Source organism: Oncorhynchus kisutch, linkage group LG30 (assembly GCF_002021735.2).
Source record: "Oncorhynchus kisutch isolate 150728-3 linkage group LG30, Okis_V2, whole genome shotgun sequence".
Classification (NCBI taxonomy): domain Eukaryota; kingdom Metazoa; phylum Chordata; class Actinopteri; order Salmoniformes; family Salmonidae; genus Oncorhynchus; species Oncorhynchus kisutch.
In genome coordinates this window covers 36,101,303-36,128,676 of record NC_034203.2, presented here as the reverse complement: position 1 = coordinate 36,128,676, position 27,374 = coordinate 36,101,303, and the positions used below count along the sequence as shown (strand labels likewise).

Genomic DNA, 27,374 nt, shown 5'->3' with positions numbered 1-27,374 from the left:
TCTTCGTCACGTGGTGTTTTCAGGATCGGGCTGTGGGTGTGTCTTATTCAGTCCGGTTTCATTCATAACTAAGATCGGCATTTAACGCCCAAATTAAACTATGCGGAGAAGACTGACGCTATTTGCGTGTGATGGACAGCGTCAAATGGACCACATGAAGTAACCCAGAATAAGGTACGTGTGTCTCCATAGTAGGCTTTCGGTTTTATACATACAGCCAATCCATCTGTTGCCTTTGATTTATGATTGAATTATATATTCTAGTAGAATGGAGGGATAGTGCACTACTGTAGCCTACTCTGATACAGTTTACATGTAGTCATTCCAGCACTGCCCTATATATCTAGTAGGCTAGTTGGGGTAGTAGGGGATGTGATGTGGATAGGATTAGCGATCCATACTGTAGAATACAATTTACCAAACATATTGCTTATAAATCTCGCCACACCATTGCGATGAAAATGATACAGCGATGTGAGGAGAGCACACGTCTGATTGTGAAGTTTGCCATAGCCTATGCAGTACAATAAGCACTTTTGTTACATAAAAGGCAACAACAATTGCCGATGATGGTCAAATATATTCGATGTTATTTTTTGGTAATAATTCACACCGCTTGGCTGTTTACTGTAAGATGTGTGTCAAAAATAAGATGGTGCATGCATGTGCAACGACTTCCTTGATCAGCGGTTTCTCGGAAGAAAGGATGCTGAGATGAGCGCTGTCTCAGCACCAACCCGAGGAGAGAGAGCGCGCTTCGGTTATCATCAAAGGGGAAAGAAACTGGGGGGTTACTACAATGCATGACGAGACATGATGTGACGTTATTTCAAATGTTTCATATGTAGAAAAGAATGTGCTAGAATATCCACGGACTTTCTTTTTGTTGCCGTGCCCATATTTCTGATGCCCAGAAAGCACGATATTATATGGATATTATAGTGAGGAACATTACATTATTTCGGTCATAATTAAAAAGTTAGCCAAAGCCTTTCATTAGGCTTAGTCCAAGGATCTGGATCATATCATTTCACTTTCACCTGCTGTGACACATCAGCCCTCATATCTGATGTGGCAGGCTTCACTTACAGCAAGTGTACTAGACTTCTGCTGTTTCCTCAAGTACAGGCACATCTCTGATTATTTCAGGGACAATCTATAGTCCTACAATTGCATGATTCCCCCGAGTGGAATAAGGGAGGAGAAAGCTGCACTCGCTAGATCACTTTGCCCTGAGGAAGTGTTCATCTTGGCACCATTTTTTAGATTTAGTCTAGTCTTAGTCATTTTTATTAAAATACAATTATGTCTTAGTCACATCTTTGTCATTTGAAGAATAATTTAGTTTAGTTATTGTCAAAATGACGAAAATAGTGGGCCATTTTAGTCAACTAAATGCCCTTTCATTTTAGTCACATTTGAGTCACATATTTCTATTGCCTCATTAACCTATACTAAACATAAATCACTGACTTCCATGTGCACAAACATAGCATAACATCCTATCGCATGATTCTCTTCCCAACAGCCAAATGGGCAGAAGAGCGCATTACTCAGCAGCAGATTAAAAATCCCACCCCTTGACAGGTCTCCAGACTAACTTTTTCAGTTGGTGGCATCAGCCCATGATTTGGTCGCACCATTTGTTTTCCCCTCAGCATCACAGTGCTGTGTAATCACCTTATAAAATACTTCACAGTGGTGTAGACTGTGTAACAGGCTACTGAGAAGGTAGGCTATTCAAGAATTCATGTTCAGTGTTTCATCTAACATGTCCAAGCACTTATGCAAGATATTTGTATGTGCAAGTGCAACCTAATCCAGTGATAGTCATGAATTGCAGCTTGACTATAGGATATTGTTTTTATGTTTTTATATTTTTATAATTTAGTTGTTCAGTAGGGTTGGATTCACCTGCATCTTTATGTGCTTTACTGTCATAAGATAATTTATTCTGGGTCTAATTCACAGCATGAAGAAGTGAAAACTCAAAACACATTAGCTAGAACGGTACGACTAAACATAATACTCACAGCTAGTAGTCACGTAAACAGTCAATTGAATGTCCTAAAAAGTGTTGCAGTTGTAGCCTGCTACCCTATGCGCTCTGACTGCATCGCTTCTTGTTTTTAGTACAAACATTCATGTGTTGGAAATTCCAAATTGTTTGCATAGTCAACTTACACACAGAACTGACACACACACTTACCACACCAGACATGCCACCTTTTCACAGTCCCCATTCCAGAGCAAGTTCAAGGAAACTTACAGCATTGTACAGAGCCATGATTGCATGGAACTCCCTTCAATCTTATATAGTGCAAGTGAACAATAAACCTGGTTTCAAAAAATGAAAAAACAACAACAACACCTCACTGCACAATGCCTCTCCCCCATGTGACCTACTTGCTGTGTGTATGTACTGACATGTGACCTACTTGCTGTGTGTATGTACTGACATGTGACCTACTTTTTGTGTGTACACACACACACAGACACACAACATGTTAATGTTTTTAATTTTGTAAAGTATTTTGTCTGATAATGTGTTTTTCATTGTGTCTATCCCCAGTAAGACTAGCTGTCACTATTGGCGTCGGCTAATGGAGATCCTAATAAAATGAACAACAACAAAAAAATCACAATGGCGGATATGCAATTCTTCATTTCGCCCTTTGTATCTTAAAGGCATAGTTGCTATATGAGCTCAATATGACAAATAAAACATATACCCACAGAAAGCTGAGAACAAACGTAGTTGCTTCTAACGTTTGTATTTCCAGCGATTGGATTATGAAATGTTATAAAACCAGAAGCCTTTTGTCTCTCTCCCGGAGCGCACATTGAGGGAGAGGGAGAGATGTGGCTCGCTCATCACAGTAGCAGGCCCCATCGAAAGATAAGTAAATTGGCTCCAAACATTGCCCCTTTTTCTACCGGGAGCTTCTACCACCGGAAGATTAAGGTGTGTGCCTAATTTGCATCAAGGTTGTGTTGCTGCCAGATTGGAAACCCTCCAAAAACTCTTGTCCAGTCCATTTACTAGTCAGATTTTAGGGACAGATCAAAATGTACTGGGGGAGGGATGGTTCAAAATAGTGGAGGGTTGTCAAAGTTCTCTTTTTGCTTTGGGGAAGGTTGTTGGTTTTTTGAGGGGGCACAGGGGAGCTTGTCATTTCAGCGCTGAATGCAGATCTTTTATTCATGTTCAGAATTGATCAAAGGACCAGTCGAAATGAATAAACGGGCCGGATTTGACCCGCGGGCCACCAGTTGAATAGCCCTGATTTAGTCAGTTATTGTCTCGTGAATTGCCACTAAAAAATAGGTGTCGGACTAATATTTTTGTCACTATTTTTGTTGACGAAATTAACACTGCCCTGAGGTCAACATAGAAATGTAAAATGTGTAAAACATCACAGGAACTCATTACATATGTGGCTAATGAGGGTTTTATGTGTGTCTAAGGGTAACATGAGCTGGTACAGTACCAATCAAAAGTTTGGACACACCTACTCATTTAAGGGTTTTTCTTTATTTTTACTATTTTATACATTATAGAATAAAAATCCAAGACTTTTGGAAAAGCATTCCAGGTGAAGCTGGTTCAGAGAATACATCAAGGCAGGGTGGCTACTGAAGAATCTCAAATATAAAATCTATTTTTATTGTTTAACACTCTTTTGGAACCTACATGATTCCATATGTGTTATTTCATAGTTGTGATGTCTTCACTATTATTCTATAATGTAGAATATAGTACAAATAAAGAAAAACCCTTGAATAAATAGGTGTGTCCAAACTTTTGACTGGTACTGTATGTCCCGTCAATTTACAAGTAATAGGGCTTATGTTTTATGGTTTAAACGAAACATTTGAACTGGGCTGGTGTTTGTAGAAAGCTCCTCGCTCTACCAAAGGACTGAGCAGGTTGGATGAGGTTTTGCGTAAAATAAGGTGCTCATATGGTGTGGGGATGTGACAAAGTTTTTCTGAGTATGAATCAGAATTTTGCACACACACATTCATGCCAAAGAGATTATGTGGTAGTCTCTGATGAGAGTAGCGTATAGAGCAGATTATTGTATTGTAATACAATCAGAAGAACAAGAGAGACGTGGGATTAGCCATTGCACGCACCCGCATGCACACCTGATACACAATTTATACTGTATATGAGGTCAGTGTTGTCGCACTGCTAATGCATTCCACTTAAATGTAATACACTAGTACTTTGGGTGACAGGTAGCCTAGTGGTTAGAGCATTGGGCCAGTAACTGGAAAGGTTGCTGGATCGAATCCCTGAGCTGACAGGGTAAAAATCTGTCATTCTGCCACTGAGCAAGGCAGTTTCCTAGGTGCTGTGGATGTTGATTTTAAGGCAGCCCCTGCAACTCTCTGATTCAGCGGAGTTGGGTTAAATGCAGAAGACACATTTCAGTTGAAGGCATTCAGTTGTACAACTGACTAGGTATTTCCCTTCACTTTGTTGTTCTAGGAGATTATTGTGAACATGTAAGACCTAAGGAGCAGCAAGGGGAACTGCCCCCTGCCTACCTTCAGACTGTGCTCAAATCCCACACCCTAACCCGAGCACTCCGTTCTGCCACCTCTGGTCTCTTGGCCGTCCCACCCCTACGGAGGTTCAGCTCCCACTCAGCCCAGACAAATCTTATATCTGTCCTGGCACTTTGATGGTGGAATGAGCTTCCCCATGCCCATCTTCTGAGTCCCTGCCCATCTTCTGAGTCCCTGCCCATCTTCTGAGTCCATGCCCATCTTCTGAGTCCCTGCCCATCTTCTGAGTCCCTGCCCATCTTCTGAGTCCCTGCCCATCTTCTGAGTCCCTGCCCATCTTCTGAGTCCCTGCCCATCTTCTGAGTCCCTGCCCATCTTCTGAGTCCCTGCCCATCTTCTGAGTCCCTGCCCATCTTCTGAGTCCCTGCCCATCTTCTGAGTCCATGCCCATCTTCTGAAAACATCTGAAACCCTACCTCTTCAAAGAGTATTTAAATAAGACATCCATCTTACTCCCACCCCATAAAAATAAATACTTGCACTTGTCTATTCCTATTAGCCCTGACTTTGCTGATAACTTCTGTACTGAGGAAAAATGCGCTTACTACGACTGTGGTTTTCTCACCTAGCTATGTTAAGATGAATGCACTGACTGCAAGTCCTTTAGATAAGTGGAGCACATGTTAAATCAGGCTCCAGACAGTATCAGGGCAGCCTGCGCGCAAGAAAGAACTAGACTGGATAGTTTATGAGTATCTAAGCTCTCCTCTCCTCTCCTCTCCTCTGTTTATCGTCCTCAGGGTTCACTCTCTCTGACCTGGACCATGAGCAATGACTCGCCTGTACTGACAAGCCTGACGGAGAACTCCACCGTAAGTACTGCAGCTCTCTACCTCCTGTCCTCTCTCCATCCATCTTGTGCTCTCCTACTCTCTCTATCATCTCTCCACCTTCTCTTCATTCATCTTGTGCTCTCCTACTCTCTCTATCATCTCTCCACCTTCTCTTCATTCATCTTGTGCTCTCCTACTCTCTATCATCTCTCCACCTTCTCTTCATCCATCTTGTGCTCTCCTACTCTCTATCATCTCTCCACCTTCTCTTCATTCATCTTGTGCTCTCCTACTCTCTCTATCATCTCTCCACCTTCTGTTCATCCATCTTGTGCTCTCCTACTCTCTCTATCATCTCTCCACCTTCTCCTCATCCATCTTGTGCTCTCATACTCTCTCTATCATCTCTCCACCTTCTCTTCATTCATCTTGTGCTCTCCTACTCTCTCTATCATCTCTCCACCTTCTCTTCATCCATCTTGTGCTCTCCTACTCTCTCTATCATCTCTCCACTTTCTCTTCATTCATCTTGTGCTCTCCTACTCTCTATCATCTCTCCACCTTCTCTTCATCCATCTCTCTCCATGCTATCTTCATCCTCTCTCCTACCTCTTTTCTCACACTTCTCCCTCTCTCTTTATCTCCCCACAATCTCCCTTCGGTCTCTCCCCTCCATCCTGTTTTTTCTTTCCATTGAGCCCCCAGTCTTTGTGTCCGTAACCCAGGAGCAGACATTGGGTTCAGTGGCTGGCTGCAGCCTGTCATTTCAGATGAGCCCAGTGGGTTACAGTGGGTTTCAGTGGGTTAGTGATATGGTCTGCAGGTAGCCGGCCAGGGTTTCAGTGGGTTAGTAATATGGTCTGCAGGTAGCCGGCCAGGGTTTCAGTGGGTTAGTGATATGGTCTGCAGGTAGCCGGCCAGGGTTTCAGTGGGTTAGTAATATAGTCTGCAGGTAGCCGGCCAGGGTTTCAGTGGGTTAGTGATATGGTCTGCAGGTAGCCGGCCGGGGTTTCAGTGGGTTAGTAATATAGTCTGCAGGTAGCCGGCCAGGGTTTCAGTGGGTTAGTGATATGGTCTGCAGGTAGCCGGCCAGGGTTTCAGTGGGTTAGTGATATGGTCTGCAGGTAGCCGGCCAGGGTTTCAGTGGGTTAGTGATATGGTCTGCAGATAGCCGGCCGGGGTTTCAGTGGGTTAGTGATATGGTCTGCAGGTAGCCGGCCGGGGTTTCAGTGGGTTAGTAATATAGTCTGCAGGTAGCCGGCCAGGGTTTCAGTGGGTTAGTGATATGGTCTGCAGGTAGCCGGCCAGGGTTTCAGTGGGTTAGTGATATGGTCTGCAGGTAGCCGGCCAGGGTTTCAGTGGGTTAGTGATATGGTCTGCAGATAGCCGGCCAGGGTTTCAGTGGGTTAGTGATATGGTCTGCAGGTAGCCGGCCAGGGTTTCAGTGGGTTAGTGATATGGTCTGCAGGTAGCCGGCCAGGGTTTCAGTGGGTTAGTGATATGGTCTGCAGGTAGCCGGCCAGGGTTTCAGTGGGTTAGTGATATGGTCTGCAGGTAGCCGGCCGGGGTTTCAGTGGGTTAGTGATATGGTCTGCAGGTAGCCGGCCAGGGTTTCAGTGGGTTAGTGATATGGTCTGCAGGTAGCCGGCCAGGGTTTCAGAGGGTTAGTAATATGGTCTGCAGGTAGCCGGACAGGGTTTCAGTGGGTTAGTGATATGGTCTGCAGGTAGCCGGCCAGGGTTTCAGTGGGTTAGTGATATGGTCTGCAGGTAGCCGGCCAGGGTTTCAGTGGGTTAGTGATATGGTCTGCAGATAGCCGGCCAGGGATTCAGTGGGTTAGTAACATGGTCTGCAGGTAGCCGGCCAGGGTTTCAGTGGGTTAGTAATATGGTCTGCAGGTAGCCGGCCAGGGTTTCAGTGGGTTAGTGATATGGTCTGCAGGTAGCTGGCCAGGGTTTCAGAGGGTTAGTAATATAGTCTGCAGGTAGCCGGCCAGGGTTTCAGTGGGTTAGTAATATAGTCTGCAGGTAGCCGGCCAGGGATTCAGTGGGTTAGTAATATAGTCTGCAGGTAGCCGGCCGGGGTTTCAGTGGGTTAGTAATATGGTCTGCAGGTAGCCGGCCAGGGTTTCAGTGGGTTAGTAATATGGTCTGCAGGTAGCCGGCCAGGGTTTCAGTGGGTTAGTAATATGGTCTGCAGGTAGCCGGCCAGGGTTTCAGTGGGTTAGTAATATAGTCTGCAGGTAGCTGGCCAGGGTTTCAGTGGGTTAGTAATATAGTCTGCAGGTAGCCGGCCAGGGTTTCAGTGGGTTAGTAATATAGTCTGCAGGTAGCCGGCCAGGGTTTCAGTGGGTTAGTAATATAGTCTGCAGGTAGCCGGCCAGGGTTTCAGTGGGTTAGTAATATAGTCTGCAGGTAGCCGGCCGGGGTTTCAGTGGGTTAGTAATATGGTCTGCAGGTAGCCGGCCAGGGATTTAGCTGCTCCCACTGATTGATTGTGTTGTTCTTACTGTTGAGCTGAGTTTGTAAAAACAGCAGATTGCATTATTACACTACAGTCACTCTGGCAGTGGAGAAGTTGTGTGTGTGTGTGTGAGATGTTTCCTGTAATGATAACTGAGACCCATCAGGTAATTGTGCTGCCTGTGAGGCTTTCCCTGAAGGAGCCGAGCTCATTCTGCCCCTGAGCAAGACAGTTAACCCCCAACAACAGATCCCGAGCGCCAATGATGCCGAATTAAGGTAGCCCCAAGCACCTATCTGATTCAGAGGGGTTGGGTCAAATGCAGAAGACACATTTCAGTTGTACAACTGACTAGGTACCCCCCTTTCCCTGTTACTACGCCATAACACACTGTACTCCATCCCCACCTCACTGTCTAGACCTACACACAGTCTTTACATGAGTCCCCCTCCTGCTGAACCTATATACTAATGGATGAACCCTGTGTGATATGTTATTCACTAAGACACTTCTGTAGTCCAGTAACAGAAAGAGGATGAAGGCAGAGTAAAAATTAATATGCTGATGATCACTTATTTAAATGTGTTCGCGCTTTCTAAGGTCAAACAATAGGCACACAATTATTTATGTTTCATTAGCGAATCTAGTGATGCTTTGATCCGAGGCCTGGTTATGCTAGCAACTAACCTGACGCCAGCTGTTTTCATTCTCAGAAGGGCATTCGATTGGAAACCATGGCCACTTCTCCCTCCCAGTCATTCCCCGTAGAATATTCTCTCAGTTGCTGGATTGTGTGTGTGATTGGAGTTCACAGGTTGACAATGTTTGACTGATGGGTGGTGTTCTGGAACTTTCCCCAGAAGCTAATTCTGAGGGTTCCAAACTCCTCTGTGGAAAATGTAGAGTTGCAGACTCAGATCCTTCCCCTATCTCTACATTCTTTCTTTGTCTGTCTCTCACTCTTCTGTCTCACTCTCTCCATCTCGCTCTCTCTCTCTCATTCCATCCCCCCCTTCTCTCTCTCTCTCATTCTATCCCCCCCTTCTCTCTCTCAGGGGTGCATTAGTTATTAACTCAGTATACAGTAATACTGTGTGGAACAGTAATACTGTGTGGAATTTCTAGGTTGACCTTGTTGTTCCCTCAGTCAAGGTTATGAATCACTGTAGACTCTTGTGATCTAGAGGGCTTCCCCATCCATAGTATGGAGTGTTCGGTCTTTCACTCAATCACCAATCTTAGCATGACTCATAGCACATTTGATATCACAGCCAATCCCTTACTTTCCTCTCTGTCTTAATCATAGTGTAATTAGAGTAGAGGGGTGTGTTAAATGAAATTCAATATAGAACTGCTTTGTCATTGGCTTTTAATGGCCCTCCATTATCAGAATCAGTCCATAATACAACATCAGCAGAAAAGTCTGGTTCTCACTGCTTACCACGATCTGACTGTCTCCTCCTGATGATGCCGCCCTGTCGCCCCTCCTCTCTCCTCTTCTCTCTCTCTCCATCTCCCCCTCTCCCCCGTCTCTCCCCTCTCTCCCTCTCTCCTCCGTCTCTCCCCTCTCTCCCCCTCCTCTCTCCATCTCCCCCTCTCCCCCGTCTCTCCCCTCTCTCCCTCTCTCCTCCTTTCCTCCTCTCTCCATCTCCTCCTCTCCCCCGTCTCTCCTCCTCTCCCCCTCTCTCCCTCTCTCCTCTGTTTCTCCCCTCTCTCCCCCTCCTCTCTCCATCTCTCACTCTCTCTCCCTCTCTCCTCCTTTCCTCCTCTCTCCATCTCCCCCGTCTCTCTCCATCTCCCCCGTCTCTCCATCTCTCCCCCTCTCCCCCTCTCTCCCTCTCTCCTCCTCTCCCCATCTCTCCCCCTCTCCTCTACATCTTCCCTCCTTTCCTCCTCTCCATCTCCTCCTCTCCCCCGTCTCTCCATCTCTCCCCCTTCTCCCTCTCTCCTCCTCTCCCCCTCTCTCCTCCTCTCCCCCTCTCTCCCCCTCTCCTCTACATCTTCCCTCCTTTCCTCCTCTCTCCATCTCCTCCTCTCCCCCCTCTCTCCATATCCTCCTCTCCTCCCTCTCTCCCTCTCTCCTCCTCTCCCCCTCTCTCTCCCTCTCTCCTCCCCTCCTCCTCTCCCCTCTCTCTCCCTCTCTCCTCCTCTCCCCCTCTCTCTCTCTCTCTCTCCTCCTCCTCCTCTCTCCCTCTCTCCCTCTCTCCTCCTCTCTCCTCCTCTCTCCTCCTCTCCCCCTCTCTCCCTCTCTCCTCCTCTCCCCCTCTCCCCCCTCTCCCCCTCTCTCCCTCTCTCCCTCTCTCCTCGTCTCCTCCTCTCCCCTCTCTCCCTCTCTCTCCCTCTCCCCCTCTCTTCCTCTCTCCTCCTCTCCCCATCTCTCCCCCTCTCCTCTACATCTTCCCTCCCTTTCTCCACCCATTTCCATTTTTAGCATGCAGAGTCCTCATTTTCCCCTCAGTCAGATGAGCAGGGAAATTGAATTAAAGGTCTCATTGACGTTTCGATTCTAATCCTGAGGATCACTTAGGGAAGACAGAGCACGTTAATCACAAAGTACAGAGAAGAGCAGTTGTGCAACATTACTGTATGTGTGTATGTGTGGCTTACATCTTTCTGTATTAATAAATCCTTATTAAATATTACACTGCTGAGCTGACACAGTAATGGGACAAAAATATTTCTTCTGACTTCAAAAGGAAAAGGATCTTTTTCCCAGCAGCACTAGTCATGTAGCTGAGATGTTGGCTCGGCACAGTAGATTCACACACGCATTCACACAAACATGGTGTGAAAACATAATGCATTTCAAAAGAATACTGTACTGCAGGCTATCTATTCAATCATTGATTGACAATACAATACATTATGACCCACAACCGTAATGCAAGGCAAAACCCTTTAATGGGATGCAAAGTACGAAATACAATAGATTTTCTATCATATTTCTGTCACCTATCCAGTAATTTCAGATCTGTGTACACTGAAAGTGTTAGCCACGAGGGTAAGCTGCTAGGCTAAATTAAACCTGAAGTGTCACACCCCGTTTCTCCAGATAGAAGTTCCCTTAACCAAAGATCTATTTGGGAAACTTTTACAGACTGCCATTGGTTGAAAGGGGTTGTGTCTAGGGTAAGGTACTAGGCCTCTGACCCTTATGGTCCTTCCCTCTATACAGGAGGTGCCAGTGTCGGTAGGACGGGTTGAGAACTATGTGATCCTGCTGGTCCTGCTGTGTGTGTTCGCTGGAGGTTCACTGATCCTTCTCTCCGTGCTGTTGTTGTTCTGTCACCGCTGCTCTGTGGGCAGCCGCCGTTACTCCAGGTACCACACACTTCTCACCTCTACAGTAACCCAACCTACAGCATTATAGGTCATGTCCCTGGCTCTAACTCTGACTAAGTGTATTATGTATTAACAAAACTGTGGCACGTCTGCACAGAGAGATTAGGAGACACAGTGTTGAAGTGATTAGGATAGAAATGGATTACTGCTCAGAGTGAAATCAAAATGAGCATTAAATCTTTGATGCCTGGAGACAGTTCTATTTTTTGACCGCAAAGGGCAAAGAGACAGTACCAATAACACTCCCTTTCTCCCTCCTTTCTCCCTCCTTTCTCCCTCTTTTCTCCCTCTTTTCTCCCTCTTTTCTCCCTCTTTTCTCCCTCCTTTCTCCCTCCTTTCTCCCTCTTTTCTCCCTCTTTTCTCCCTCCTTTCTCCCTCCTTTCTCCCTCTTTTCTCCCTCCTTTCTCCCTCTTTTCTCCCTCCTTTCTCCCTCTTTTCTCCCTCCTTTCTCCCTCCTTTCTCCCTCTTTTCTCCCTCCTTTCTCCCTCCTTTCTCCCTCCTTTCACCCTCCTTTCTCCCTCTTTTTCTGTCCTCTGTATGCAGGGCCAGTGATGATCCAGAGAAGACTAATACCACCTATGTGGAGGATTCACAGCCCACACAAGGTAAGGAGGATGTACATTCTACTTCCGTTTAGACACAGAATATTTGTATTAAAACCATAGAAACTGACACCTTCTCCTTACATTTTTTCTCTCCTCTTGTCTCATCTCCTCTCTTTTCCTCTCCTCCCCTCTTCTTACATCTCCTCTCCGCTCCCTCTTACATCTCCTCTCCGCTCCCTCTCACATCTCCTCTCCGCTCCCTCTCACATCACCTCTCCTCCCCCTCTCACATCACCTCTCCTCCCCCTCTCACATCACCTCTCCTCCCCCTCTCACATCACCTCTCCCTCTCCTCCTCTCCTCTCCTCTCCTCCCCCTCTCACATCACCTCTCCTCCCCCTCTCACATCACCTCTCCTCCCCCTCTCACATCATCTCTCCTCCTCTCCTCTCCTCCCCCTCTCACATCCTCTCCCTCTCACATCACCTCTCCTCCCCCTCTCACATCACCTCTCCTCCTCTCCTCTCCTCCCCTCTCTCCAGACATCACTATAAGGCTAGATGAATCAGATGCTCTCTCACCGTCTAGCTGCCATGATGAAGAGACAGACAGGTTCATGTCCACCTGCTCTACTGGCCGCCGTGTCTCCTTCAATGAGTCAGCTCTTTACGAAAAGGAGAGCAAGACTCAGGACAAAGGACGCAGGTACAGGACAATGTTATTTACAAAATGGCTGCCGTGTATCATTCAGGTTGATGTTGCAACACAAGTACAGATTGGTGGTGGAAGTGGAGAGTCGTCTCCATACAATGTTAAGTCTTTTGAAGCAAGGTCTTCCTTGGAAAACAATCTCTTTATCTCAATGGAAACTTGGGACTGAATTCAATTTAGATACCATTTCCTTCCTCTCCTCCTACTCAGATACACCCTCACAGAAGGGGACTTCCATCATCTGAAGAAGGCCCGTCTGACCCACCTCCCCCTGGCCCCCCCTCCCTCTACCCTGAAGATACTCACCATCATGGAGTGTGAATCTACAGAGAGCAGCAGCCTCAACGTCAACGAACCGCCCACTCCCAAACCCCCACTGTACCCCCTCTACCAGGTAAACATCCACATTTGACATTTAGCATGATTACTTTTCCATGGTAAAAAAAAACATAGCATTTATTGGTTAAGGGCATTAGAACTTCAGGTGTCAGGGAAGGTAGGTAAAGTCCCCCCTTATCTCAGCTCGCTGGTCACCATAGCATCTCCCACCTGTAGCACACGCTCCAGCAGGTATATCTCTCTAGTCACCCCCAAAACCAATTCTTTCTTTGGCCGCCTCTCCTTCCAGTTCTCTGCTGCCAATGACTGGAACGAACTACAAAAATCTCTGAAACTAGAAACACTTATCTCCCTCACTAGCTTTAAGCACCAACTGTCAGAGCAGCTCACAGATTACTGCACCTGTACATAGCCCACCTATAATTTAGCCCAAACAACTACCTCTTTCCCAACTGTATTTAATTTTTATTTATTTATTTATTTTGCTGCTTTGCACCCCATTATTTTTTATTTCTACTTTGCACATTCTTCCATTGCAAAACTACCATTCCAGTATTTTACTTGCTATATTGTACTTACTTTGCCATCATGGCCTTTTTTGCCTTTACCTCCCTTCTCACCTCATTTGCTCACATTGTATATAGACTTGTTTATACTGCATTATTGACTGTATGTTTGTTTTTACTCCATGTGTAACTCTGTGTCGTTTTATCTGTCGAACTGCTTTGCTTTATCTTGGCCAGGTCGCAATTGTAAATGAGAACTTGTTCTCAACTTGCCTACCTGGTTAAATAAAGGTAAAATTAAAAATAAAATTAAAAAAAAGGTAGATAACAATCTAGCTGACTCAATTACTCAACCCGAGGTGGTTGGTAGGATGGTTGGAGGATCTATAGGAAGACTCATTGTAATGGCTAGAAGGGAATCGATAGAACAAAGTCAATATGTTTGATGTGTTTGATACGGTTCCATTGATTCCATTCCAACCATGACAATGAGCCCATCCTCCTATAGCTCCTCCCACCAGGATCCTCTGTACTCAACCTACTATACAACCTTGCGATTGCTTTTCCCTGATCATCCTAACTGAACCTCGTGTGTTGTGTAGTCTTCTGAGAGGGCTGGGCCCGCCTGGTTGGGCCAGAGCTCTGGTAGTGCCCTCCCTGGAGACATCCACCACTACATCCTACTGGACTCCAGACTCAGCGACAGTCCACCAATCCTGTGCCCCCCAACCCCCCGCTCCAGAACCGTGAGTATTATACATTACTTTATACACACACCACTACAGACTCTGATGAAGAGGTATCACTCTCTATTTCGGAACCCTGCATGCCCCTTGGTGACAGGGGTTCAAGCCCCCACTTGGCTGTCCTTAAAACCCTTTCCTTGACCCTCTCTATATGTACATTATCTCTATATGTACATTATCTCTATATCTACGTTATCTACCGATCTCTACTTATACTCTATCTGCTTTGACAGGCAGAGGCCGTAGGGGACGGACCGTGGGTTAGGACAGAAGGAGAGAGGGAGATTACAGGGACGAGAGGAGTGAGGGGAACGTCTCTGGCCCCCGTTCACCGGGGTTCCGTTCTGCACTTCTTCTGCAAACTGAGACGGCATGCCAGCTTGGAGGGGGCCGGGCCTTACTTCAGGAAGTGGAAGTTTGACAGCAGCCATCGTGCCGCCAGTCTAGACACCAAAGGTGAGAGGTCATGTTGCTAGGCTAGAGGCATATGTCTGGTTTTATTAAGTTAAACTTTTTGGACTAATGTGAAATTTAAAGGTAATTTCCAATTGAGCCAACATACGGTGCATTTGAGAAGTATTCAGACCCCTTGCCTTTTTCCACATTTTGTAACGTTACAGCCTTATTCTAAAATGTATTAAATTGTTTACCATAAAGGCCTGATTGGTGGAGTGCTGAGTGCAGAGATGGTTGCCTTCTGGAAGGTTCTCCCATCTCCACAGAGGAACTCTGGAGCTCTGTCAGAGTGACCATCAGGTTCTTGGGCACCTCCCTGACCAAGGCCTTTCTCCCCCGATTGCTCAGTTTGGCCTGGCGGCCAGCTCTAGGAAGAGTCTTGGTGGTTCCAAACTTCTTCCATTTAAGAATAATGGAGGCCACTGTGTTCTTGGGGACCTTCAATGCTGCAGAAATGTTTTTGTACCCTTCCTCAGATTCGTGCATCGACACAATCCTGTCTCAGAGCTCTACGGTCAATTCCTTCGACCTCATGGCTTGGTTTTTGCTCAGACATGCACTGTCAACTGTGGGACCTTATATAGACAGGTGTGTGCCTTTCCAAATCATGTCGAATCAATTGAATTTACCACAGGTGGACTCTGACTTCAGTCAAGTTGTAGAAACATCTCAAGGATGATCAATGGAAACAGGATGCACATGAGCTCAATTTTGAGTCTCATAGTAAAGGGTCTGAATACTGATGTAAATAAAGTATTTCTTAAAACCAGTTTTGGCTTTGTCACTATGGGGTATTGTGTGTAGATTGGTGAGAATTTTTATTTTATTTAATCCATTTTAGAAGAAGGCTGTAACGTAACAACATGTGGAAAAGGTCAAGGGGTCTGAATACTTTATGAATGCAGTGTATGCAGCGTTTACCGTGAATGCCGTCTCCGAGAATGCGGAAACAATGTCAGTGGCACCATAACGCAGATTTTCTGCACTACTAATTGAATCGAGTCCTAAACTGCATTGGAATCGATATGAAGATAGAGGAGAGGAGAACACTGTGTGTGTGTGTGTGTTTCCCCCAGGCTCTCCTAAGAGACGTCCGTTCCAGAGACAGAGAGCAGCCAGTGATAACACAGACCCAACTGAAGAGGTCTCACCCCCTCTCCGCCGTGACATCATCCAGCCCCTCCCCTCCGCACACAGCCAGAGCAGCGGCCTCCAGCGTCTCTCTGCAGGGTCGCTATCGCCCCCCACCTGCCCACCCTCACCCTGTCTCAGCAGGTACCATTCGCAGACTCTTACTTCTAACAAACAGTATTATACTCATATCGGTTATAGGGGTACCCATTGAATCTGAATAAATGATCAATTCCGTAACTTAACTACTTTTGATAAGTGCAGTGTGTTAAGAAAGATAAGAGACAGGTGGGTGAGAAATAAAACACGTGGGTGTTTGTTTGATGGTGAATCTACCTGATGTCTCTCTGTCTCTCTGCAGGTTAGAGGTGGAGGCGGTGGTAGAGGCTGCCAGCAGCAGCAGGACAGAGAGAAACGCAACTCACCCACCACCAGAGCCCCCTGAGACCCAAGAGAGAGGGCAAGAGCCTGGGGAGGAAGAGACGGGAACAGGGACAGGGTTATGGAGAGAAGCTGGGGCAGTGACAAGAAAAGAAGCAAAAGAGGAGGTCAATGAATGGGTTGGGCCAGGAGAAGAGTCAGGTGAAGATGAAGAGGAAGAGACAGATATTTTAGGGACAGAACAAAGGGTGGGTATGGGATCAGAGATAATGGAAGGTCTGTGTGCAGACGAAGCCCAAGAGGGAGGAGAAAGTTTCCAGGCAGAGCTAGGAGCTGAGGCAAGGATAAGGGCAAGGACTGCGGATGGGTTGGGGGCCACTCCAAATACAGAAGCAGGGATGGGGTTAAGAGCCAAGACAGGGGTAGAGGCTGTTCTGGGAACAGAAAGAGAGGTCGAGACAGAAGACAGGTTTGAGTCAACGTTAGAGGTGGGGGCAATAACAGGGGCAGAATTAGAAATTGAGGCAGGGCTAGGGGCATCAGGGGTGAGGATGAAGGCAGATTCTGGATCAGGGTTAGAAGGGGTGCTAAGTGCTGGAGCAGGGACAGGGTTATGGGAAGATCCAGGGCCTCGATCAAGGTCTGGGTCTGGGGTGTGTATCAGTCGACAGGAGAGCTCTGAGACCCAGCCCTCCCTGTACAGAGACATCTGGAGCCTGCGAGCTTCTCTGGAGCAGTATGCCTCCTCGGACCAGAGCAGCACGGACAGGGAGTCCATACGCAGCGACGCCGACAGCGTGTGTTCACTAGGAGGTGCTGCAGCCCGGTCCGGCTTTGCTGCCTGCCTCTCCCAGGACCTTGGCGACGAACTGGAGGAAGAATGGGAGTATGGGGACAGGGGAAAGGAGTGGGGAGACAGAGGACAGAGGGAGACAGAGGGGGAGGGGGAATACAGGAACACTGGGAGAAAGATTGGTCACAAGGGGGTCCAAAGGAGAGATAGTGAGGGAGGAGGAGAAGGGGGAACCGGGGTAGGAGGAGGAGGAGGAGGAGGAGGAGGTGAAGGGGAAGTGTGCAGCCGGAAGCTCCTGCAGATGGACAGTGGGTACACGTCCATTGAGGCTCCGATAAGGGCCCCTGAGGAGCTGAGGCTGTTCGGGGCCCCTGTAGGCCCTCGAGGGAAGACGGCGTCGGAGAGAAGGCTGTTCTTCACCAGCTCTGGGAGGAAGGGCACCGTGTGTGAGAGCTTCGAGGCCAAGGTGTTCCAGGAGGAGTTGGAGGATGAGATAGGAAAGAGTACTGAGGTGGAAGAGAAACCTTTGAAGAGGTCCCCAAGGTCTACTAATGGAGGAAAGACGCTTATTCTCAAAGAACAATCGGTATCACCACTAAAATCGCTACAACTGCAACAACCGCCGCTGCAGTTGCCCCAACCCCAACCCCAACCCCAACCCATTCCCTCGCCAAGGCCCGTACGCCTCCGTCGGCGTGACTACAGCATAGACGAGAAGACGGACGCACTGTTCAACGAGTTCCTGCGTCACGATCCCCGCTTCGACCAGCAGGAGTCGCCACTGCGCTCCCGGCACCGCTCGCGCATCCACCTTCGCAAGCAGTGGCAACGCCACAAGCAGTACAGCGACCCGGGGTCTGGTGCTGGGGGGCGCTACTCGCCCTCTCTGGAGAGGCAGAGTTTCAGACCTTTACGGAGGGGCGACAGTGCGGGATACCCTCTAGACACACGCTATCACAGCACGCTGTCTCGTATCGCCAGCGCAGCCGACGAGGAGACCAGTGAGGGGGCGGCTAGCGAGGGAGCAACCAATGAGGGTGCGGCCTGTGAGGGTGCGGTGCATGAGAACACAGACGTTAAGGAGTCAACCAATCAGAGCACAGGGAATGAGACTGTAGCCAATCAGGACACAGCTAGTCTGTCATCTGACACACTGAGGGCTGAGGCCAGTGGGATGGACCCGAGGGTAGACAATTACAACAACAACAGTAGCCAAGCTTTGACTCTATCAGAGAGTTACTCCTCTGTCCCCACACAGAACCCTCATGTGGCTCTCCCTAAGTCCCTGAAAGACTCCCACATCGATCCTCCTATTCTCCACATTGACCCTGAATCCCCAGGCTTAAATCCCCATCCTCAGCCCCAGGCTCAGGCTCCATCCCCTTGCCTGTCTGATAAGCTTTCTGTGACCCTGGAGGACAGGCTCTACACTGGGCTGTGGAGGACAGGGCAGGGTCAGGGAGGACCAGAGTATGTGGTTGGAGCCATCTCCCTCTCCTCTTCCCCTGAGCCCTCCAGCCCTGTGTAGCCGGCTGACTTTTCACGCCTCCAGTTAGGACCATGTCATCTCACTTCAGTTCATTCATTGGATGATTTTGTTCTATTTCTACTATATAGCATCAAATAAACAAAAGACCTTCCCACATGTAAGTGACCCACCCTTTTATCTGGCTTTGAACACTTCCTCATAACTTACATCTCTTCCTGTACAGGTATAGGCATCTGCATTGCTTGCTGTTTGGGGTTTTAGGGTGGGTTTCTGTACAGCACTTTGTGACATTGGCTGATATAAAAAGGGCTTTATAAATACATTTGATTGATTGATAGTTCGTGCTATCTGGGGTCCTTGGGGTGTCCCAATCCTAAACCTAACCTTAACCTCTACCCTAACCCTTAACTAATCTTAACCGTTTTAAATTTCAACTTCAATTGGGTGATGTCAGAGTTGACACGTCCCAAGGACATCGTTTAGATGTTTAGACTAGGCTCTGATACAGGTTTCTTGACTGATACTTTACCCAGTTCATATGATATGACAATATGGCTATTGGCTGCACTCTCTATTCTCTTCCAGTGTGATTCCCTACAGCCTTATGTTACCATGAAACTAGGTGCTGTGGCATCTTTTCTGGTAGACTATGAAAGATAGAAATCTGCGACCTTAGATTTCCATAGTTACCGGTATATTCTTGCTTTAGATAGATATTCATCTCGGTTAACCCAGAACTAAAACCTTGCGTAAATTGGTCAACATATTGGAGCAACAGTAGTCGTCACGACGGGCTATCTATGTCAGTAATCAAGTTTTCAAGATATATAACTTTCAAAATATAGAAGTACAGCCGGTTTGATGCATTTTGAAAGTTATATATCTTGAAAACTTGATTACTGACATGCAAAATATGTTTGGACTACATCAACAATGGAATGAAACAAATACCAAAATATCATTTTTGGGTGGAATTGTCCTTTAAGCACTGCCTTCGCACCAATCCTGATGCTCCAAATAACCAGTGATGAAAACCCAAAGACCAGAACTTAGTCCCATGCAGCCCACCACTTCGTGACAGATTATACGGTTCTACGAGAGATTATATAGTTATCCTTGCTAGGAGATTAGATATCCAATTCCTAGCTAGATTGGTGCTAGCATTTAAACACGCCCCTATCCATATTGACGGGACGGCTGTGGAGAAGGTGGAAAGCTTCAAGTTCCTCGGTATACACATCACTGACGATCTGGAATGGTCCACCCACACAGACAGTGTGGTGAAGAAGGCGCAACAACAGCGCCTCTTCAACCTCAGGAGGCTGAAGAAATTTGGCTTGGCCCCTAAAATCCTCACAAACTTTTACAGATGCACAATTGAGGACATCCTGTCAGGCTGTATCACTGCCTGGTATGGCAACTGCTCCGCCCACAACCACAGGGCTCTTCAGAGGGTGGTGCGGTCTGCCCAACACATCACCAGGGGAAACTACCTGTCCTCCAGGACACCTACAGCACCCGATGTCACAGGAAGGCCAAAAAGATCATCAAGGACATCAACCACCCGAGCCACGGCCTGTTCACCCCGCTGTCACCCAGAAGGCGAGGTCAGTACAGGTGTATCCAAGCTGGGACCAAGAGACTGAAAAACAGCTTCTATCTCAAGGTCATCAGACTGTTAAATGACCATCACTAGCTGGCTTCCACCCGGTTACGTAACCCTGCACCTTAGAGGCTGCTGCCCTATGTACATAGACTTGAAATCACTGGCCACTTTAATAATGAAACACTAGTCACTTTAATAATGTTTACATACTGCTTTACTCATCTCATATGTATATACTGTATTCTATTCCACTGTATTTTAGTCAATGCCACTCCGACATTGCTCAAGCTATTATTTATATATTTCTTAATTCCATTCTTTTACTTTTAGATTTGTGTGTATTGTTAGATATTACTGCACTGTTGGAGCTAGGAACACAAGCATTTAGTTAGATACTACTGCACTGTTGGAGCTAGGAACACAAGCATTTCGCTACACCGACAATAACATCTGCTAAATATGTGTATGTGACCGATCAAATTTGATTTGACTTCCCTGCTCACATCCTTTTTCTGCCATACTAGTGTAATTTACAGCATGATATGTGTGTAAACAATGTGAAAATGAATACTGTACAGTTTTACATAATAGGAAATGCACTTTGATGGAAAGATAATATGGTATATTTGTCATTTTCCTCATTCCAAAACGTCTTGTCTTCAAATGTCCTTCTCATCCTGATTATCATTGAGTATGGGTAATGTCATCCTGAGTATCAGTGAGTATGGGTAATGTCATCCTGAGTATCATCGAGTATGGGTAATGTCATCTTGAGTATCATCGACTATGGGTAATGTCATCCTGAGTATCATCGAGTATGGGTAATGTCATCCTGAGTATCATCGAGTATTGGGTAATGTCATCCTGATTATCATTGAGTATGGGGTAATGTCATCCTGATTATCATTGAGTATTGGGTAATGTCATCCCGATTATCATTGAGTATGGGGTAATGTCATCCTGATTATCATCGAGTATGGGTAATGTCATCCTGATTATCATTGAGTATTGGGTAATGTCATCCTGATTATCATTGAGTATGGGGTAATGTCATCCTGATTATCATTGAGTATGGGATAATGTCATCCCGATTATCATTAAGTATGGGTAATGTTATCATGATTATCATTGAGTATGGGTAATGTCATCATGATTATCATTGAGTATGGGTAATGTCATCATGATTATCATTGAGTATGGGTAATGGGTGTCTGTCCATAGAGTTGACTGGATTCTAGTCTGGTAGTTTGCTCCATTTATGCATTCAAAACAAATGAGCACCCAGATTACTTGAGTAACACATGATGACAAGATTTGATTCATATTGATTCTCTATTTTTTTTTTTTATATATATATATATATCATTGTTATTTGTCTATTTGCTCATTGTATGTGCTCTCCTGTATTGCATCTTCAATGGCATCATATTAAAGTTGAAGAAAAAAAAAACTGTTCATGAAACAACCCCTAGAAAATGGGCATATTTTGTGTAAAGTATCTAAAGTACCATATCTAGAAAACAAATGGTTGTCTATGCTCTTCCTCTTTTGTCCCCCCTCTCCAATTTCCCAGACCCCTATCAGCACTAGAAACCAGAAGTTATAACTACAACTCATTCCAATTCCATGACTTCGACCTTCCATCCTCTCATGTTGTGTCTGTAAATTGATTATAGTAGGGGAATCCATTTCCCCCTGGAGGCCTGAGCTGAGGGAACAGGGACGTGTCGCAGGAAGCTAGCTGTCTGCTGGATGAAGGGCACTTACCATAAGCCTGACTGACACAATACTCTAAGTCTACGTTTACACAGGCCAATCAAATCAGCTCTGAAAAAGATCTCATGTGAAAAGGTCTGATGAGGGGAGAGAAAGAGGACAGACAGAGTGACAGAGGGTGAGGGGAGAGAAAGAGGACAGACAGAGCGATAGAGGGTGAGGGGAGAGAAAGAGAACAGGCAGAGCGATAGAGGGTGAGGGGAGAGAAAGAGGACAGACAGAGCGATAGAGGGTGAGGGGAGAGAAAGAGGACAGACAGAGCGATAGAGGGTGAGGGGAGAGAAAGAGGACAGACAGAGCAATAGAGGGTGAGGGGAGAGAAAGAGGACAGAGAAAGAGGAGAAAGAGAGAGCAGGGGACTGGGAGGGGGAGACCTGGGGGATGTAGCTCTCATAGGACTATGAAATCAGAGTTGCAATTAGGATCATTGACTGACTGATCAAAACACAAAATGTTAAATGCTTCCAGTACATTGGTTTGACCCTGCATACGCTGAGTGACTTCTCAGCACCCAATAACCCCTAATACCACTGGAAGGGATATTTAATGACCCCTAACCCCACTGGAAGGGATATTTAATGACCCCTAATACCACTGGAAGGGATATTTAATGACCCCTAACCCCACTGGAAGGGATATTTAATGACCCCTAACCCCACTGGAAGGGATATTTAATGACCTCTAACCCCACTGGAAGGGATATTTAATGACCCCTAACCCCACTGGAAGGGATATTTAATGACCCCTAATACCACTGGAAGGGATATTTAATGACTCCTAACCCCACTGGAAGGGATATTTAATGACCTCTAACCCCACTGGAAGGGATATTTAATGACCCTTAATGACCCTTTAGCTTAAGTAATGTTTTACCTTCTGAAAACCTGAGTTAAACCTTGAAACACTGAGTACTTGTACATATCACATTGTTCACTTCATCATTCTCAAAAACAGTGTAAATCCATTGGTACCTCTACTGGAACCAGGGGGCGAGTTGTGTTGTACCTTGAATAAAGGGTCCCTGTCTATGTATCTGTTCATTTAGTGGAGAGAAAAAAGATCTGTACACTTTCAAAATCCCAGATGTTTTGTAATGCCTTGATACCTACTGTAGATGTCGAGGGACCAACCAATGTATCTATTCATTTAGGATTTTTCCTTCCCCCCAATAAAACAAAAGAGGCAAAGAAAGAAGAAACGAGATGTGTTCACTTCACTTCCTGAACAATAAAATAACCATGATGGCAGAGATGACTAGGGAACAACAGAGGATGCAATGCAGACATCCACATCACACAACAGTCAGTATCATCACCAGAATGGTGGAGAAATAGGGGTGGGCTAATTACAACAGCTAAGAAAAGAGACTTTGGGTTCAATCTACAGTAGGTATCAAGGCATTAAAAAACATCTGGGATTTTGAAAGTGTACAGACCTTTAAAAAGAAATAAAATACCAATATCATGTATTATTGTAAAGAAATAAAAAAAGATTTCTTAACATGGTATTTATTTAATAATAATAAGGAAACTCTTCATTAATCAAAGGTACATGGTGAGGTTTCTCATCCAGTTTTGCTGGTCTGGCCTCTGCATAGATTCTCTCAGTGCCTGGCTGACGTGGGCAGCATTCGTCTGCATTTTACGCAACCCCGCCACTCCATCAGCCCAGCACTGAGAATAGATCACAGAGCGAGTGAGTCAGAGCATAGGGAGGGAGGGGAGCAGATGAGTCAGAGCATAGAGACAGGAAGGGGAAGGAGGGGGATAGAGAGAGGGGGAAAGAGAGAGGGCAGGACAACAGAGGAGAGAGTAGGTGAGTCAGACCAGAGAGCGAGTGAGACAATTAAAAAAATGGAAGGGGACAGCAAAGGTGAAAGAGAGAGAGAAGTGAGTGATAGGGTGAGGAATTTCAAGGGACGTGATCAGCACAAAAATGAAAAAAGGCTACCGGTGCATCTTGTCATACAGATGCCTGACGCCATATTATCCTGGTTTTCCTGAGGTCTGATTGAAACCCATTTCACGTTTTCTGAGCCCCTCATTTCAGTTTCATAGTCAAGAATCATCCTCAATCCCCCGTCCCCCTCTGGGGCAAGTGTTGACTCCAACACCAGTGTAGGTGTGAAATAAACTGCACAAGCGCATGGTCGTTAAACACCTGCAGTTGAATAACCATACACTGTGTACAAAACATTAGGAACACCTTCCTAATATTGAGTTGCACCCTCTTTTGCCCCCAGAATAGCCTCAATTCATCAGTGCATGGACTCTACAAGGTGTGGAAAGCGTTCCACAGGGATGCTGGTCCATACTGACTCCAATGCTTCCCACAGGGATGCTGGTCCATACTGACTCCAATGCTTCCCACAGGGATGCTGGTCCATACTGACTCCAATGCTTCCCACAGGGATGCTGGTCCATACTGACTCCAATGCTTCCCACAGGGATGCTGGCCCATACTGACTCCAATGCTTCCCACAGGGATGCTGGTCCATACTGACTCCAATGCTTCCCACAGGGATGCTGGTCCATACTGACTCCAATGCTTCCCACAGGGATGCTGGCCCATACTGACTCCAATGCTTCCCACAGGGATGCTGGTCCATACTGACTCCAATGCTTCCCACAGGGATGCTGGCCCATACTGACTCCAATGCTTCCCACAGGGATGCTGGTCCATACTGACTCCAATGCTTCCCACAGGGATGCTGGCCCATACTGACTCCAATGCTTCCCACAGGGATGCTGGTCCATACTGACTCCAATGCTTCCCACAGGGATGCTGGCCCATACTGACTCCAATGCGTCCCACAGGGATGCTGGTCCATACTGACTCCAATGCTTCCCACAGGGATGCTGGCCCATACTGACTCCAATGCTTCCCACAGGGATGCTGGCCCATACTGACTCCAATGCTTCCCACAGGGATGCTGGCCCATACTGACTCCAATGCTTCCCACAGGGATGCTGGCCCATACTGACTCCAATGCTTCCCACAGGGATGCTGGCCCATACTGACTCCAATGCTTCCCACAGGGATGCTGGTCCATACTGACTCCAATGCTTCCCACAGGGATGCTGGTCCATACTGACTCCAATGCTTCCCACAGGGATGCTGGTCCATACTGACTCCAATGCTTCCCACAGGGATGCTGGTCCATACTGACTCCAATGCTTCCCACAGGGATGCTGGTCCATACTGACTCCAATGCTTCCCACAGGGATGCTGGTCCATACTGACTCCAATGCTTCCCACAGGGATGCTGGTCCATACTGACTCCAATGCTTCCCACAGGGATGCTGGTCCATACTGACTCCAATGCTTCCCACAGCATTTCAATAGTACTTTAAAGTATTTTTACTTAAGTAGTTGTTTTGGGAATCTGTACTTTACTATTCATATATTTGACTACTTTTACTTTATAGTCCTTAAAGATAATGTACTTTTCTCACAAGTTTCCCTGACACCTAAAAGTACTCATTACATTTGAAATGTTTAGCAGGACAGGAAAATAGTCCAATTCACACTTATCAAGAGAACATCCCTGGTCACCCTGCTGCCTAAACACACATGCTTCGTTAGTAAATAATGTCAGAGTGTTGTTGTACCCCTGGCTCTCCATACATTTAAAAACAAGAAAATCATGCCATCTGGTTTCCTTAATATACAGAGTATGAAATTATTTTTACTCTTACTTTTGATACTTAGGTATATTTTAATCCAAATACTTTAACTTTTAAGTAGTATTTTACTGGGTGACTTCCACCTGAGTCATTTTCTATTAAAAGTATCTTTACTTTTACTCAAGTACAACAATTGGGTACTTTTTCTACCACTGCAGTAGTGCCAAGTTGGCTTGATGTCCTTTGGGAGGTGGACCATTCTTGAAACAAACGGGAAACTGCTGAGTGTGGAAAAACTCAGTACCGTTGCAGTTCTTGACACACTCAACCCAGTGCGCCTGGCACCTACTACCATACCCCATTCAAAGGCACCAAAATATGTTGTCTTGCCCATTCATCCTCTGAACGGAGACAATCCAAGTGGATTGAACAAGTGACATTTATAAAGGGATCATAGCCTTCACCTTGATAGTCTAAAAGAAAGAGCCAGTGTTCTTAATGTTTTGTACACTCAGTGTATGTTCAGAATATAAAATTAAATGGGAGCCAGACAACAACAAGGATTTGGTTGGGACGTGTTTTATATAAATAATAATAAAGATTTATTGGAAAAAATAAACAAAACCTAATGAACACAAAAAAGCCCCTCCCAACACACCAGTGGTGGAGGCCAAGGTCTGTTTGTCTGTCCTTAACTCAGCAGTTTCCCTTTCTCAAAGTTCAATCCAGCATGCAGTTTTCATATCAGTATCACTATCCTCATAGTTCAAATGAAGAGCTATTCTTTATCAACCTAATTTATTTTACAATGTGTATCTTTAGGTTCTGTCAAATAAAAGGTTGTCTAAGAACTAAAAACCAATGGGGTCAGAGTTCACGAAGGTGGGACTTGCACGGCCAGCCATGCCTCCTCTGGGACAGCCTGAGAGGGGGGGACGGAGGGAGCAAAACAACAGAGGGATGAACGGAAACACAAAGAGCCACTTCACACAAAGACCCTTGAGGGTACAGTCTGTTTCTCTGCTGCTCTCTGTCCATCTCTCCGCTGTGCGCATGACATCCTTGAAGAGTTTGTAGCCAAATGGTTCAGGAGGAACAACATCAGCAGTTCTCTCTCACCCTTGCCAAGGATGGGAAAGATAAACCTAAGAGGAGAGAGAGGCAAGCTTTATTCTAGTTCATTTCATTGTACAACTATTGCATGACAAATAGGATGATTTATGACGTCCAGACTTGAAGTCTATTTAAAGGGCTTTGCACCCTTCGCATTATTTGAGCATCAAAGGCTTATTTGTCCCTCTGCCTCCGGCAAAACACACAGTGTGTCCCTCTGCCTCCGGCAAAACACACAGTGTGTCCCTCTGCCTCCGGCAAAACACACAGTGTGTCCCTCTGCCTCCGGCAAAACACACAGTGTGTCCCTCTGCCTCCGGCAAAACACACAGTGTGTCCCTCTGCCTCCGGCAAAACACACAGTGTGTCCCTCTGCCTCCGGCAAAACACACAGTGTGTCCCTCTGCCTCCGGCAAAACACACAGTGTGTCCCTCTGCCTCCGGCAAAACACACAGAGCAGCTGAATAAAGGGGAGGGGGGGGGGGGGGGGGGGAGAGGGGCAGCGAGAGAGGGGGAGAGGCAGCGAGAGAGGGGGAGAGGCAGCGAGAGGGAGGGGCAGCGAGAGAGGCAGCGAGAGAGGGGGAGAGGCAGCGAGAGAGGGGGAGAGGCAGCGAGAGAGGGGGAGAGGCAGCGAGAGAGGGGGAGAGGCAGCGAGAGAGGGGGAGAGGCAGCGAGAGGGAGGGAGAGGCAGCTAGAGGGAGGGGCAGCGAGAGAGGCAGTGAGAGGGAGGGGCAGCGGGAGAGAGGGAGGTGCAGCGTGAGCACAGGCAGCGAGAGAGAGGGAGGTTCAGCGCGAGCAGGAGCGAGCGCGAGACAATATCCTGCCTGCAGCACACTCCATCTAGACCAGTGTGAGTCATCCCTATAACACATTAATACAGAGACTGCTGCATATCCGACCAAGTAGCTCTGCAGTGTGTGCGTGTGTTTTATGATTGCCAGTGGAAAGACCGTGTGTGTGTGAGTGTGTGTGTGAACCTCAGTCCCTAGGAGGATGCCT

At 46.6% G+C, this 27,374-nt stretch overlaps 2 protein-coding genes across 3 annotated transcripts in view; one reads left to right on the top strand and one right to left on the bottom strand.

Annotated features, from left to right (window-relative positions):
• The first annotated feature begins 38 nt into the window (after positions 1-38).
• On the top strand, positions 39-19,549 carry LOC109874802 (uncharacterized). The gene is made up of 10 exons (XM_031810847.1): positions 39-174; positions 5,319-5,390; positions 10,990-11,135; positions 11,700-11,761; positions 12,244-12,406; positions 12,623-12,806; positions 13,860-14,003; positions 14,237-14,459; positions 15,536-15,734; positions 15,952-19,549. The coding sequence occupies exons 2-10, from the start codon at positions 5,343-5,345 to the stop codon at positions 18,290-18,292; spliced, it is 3,510 nt and encodes a 1,169-aa protein (XP_031666707.1). The 5' UTR covers positions 39-174; positions 5,319-5,342; the 3' UTR covers positions 18,293-19,549.
• A 3,578-nt stretch (positions 19,550-23,127) lies between these two features.
• Positions 23,128-27,374, bottom strand: part of LOC109874880 (serine/threonine-protein kinase STK11-like) — a 35,578-nt gene continuing 31,331 nt past the window's right edge. The window contains exon 11 of one of the 2 annotated variants that reach the window (XM_020466925.2): positions 23,128-26,406. The gene's annotated coding sequence lies outside the window, so the exon portion shown is untranslated. The remainder of the gene's footprint in view (positions 26,407-27,374) is intronic. The other variant, XM_031810854.1, reaches the window with a different exon arrangement.

Coding starts and splice junctions, on each gene's coding strand:
- LOC109874802 (XM_031810847.1), top strand. CDS start 5,343: ATGAGCAATGACTCGCCTGTACTGACAAGCCTGACGGAGAACTCCACC. Junction 14,004..14,236: donor CAACCCCCCGCTCCAGAACC/GTGAGTATTATA, acceptor CTGCTTTGACAG/GCAGAGGCCGTAGGGGACGG. Junction 14,460..15,535: donor CGCCAGTCTAGACACCAAAG/GTGAGAGGTCAT, acceptor TGTTTCCCCCAG/GCTCTCCTAAGAGACGTCCG.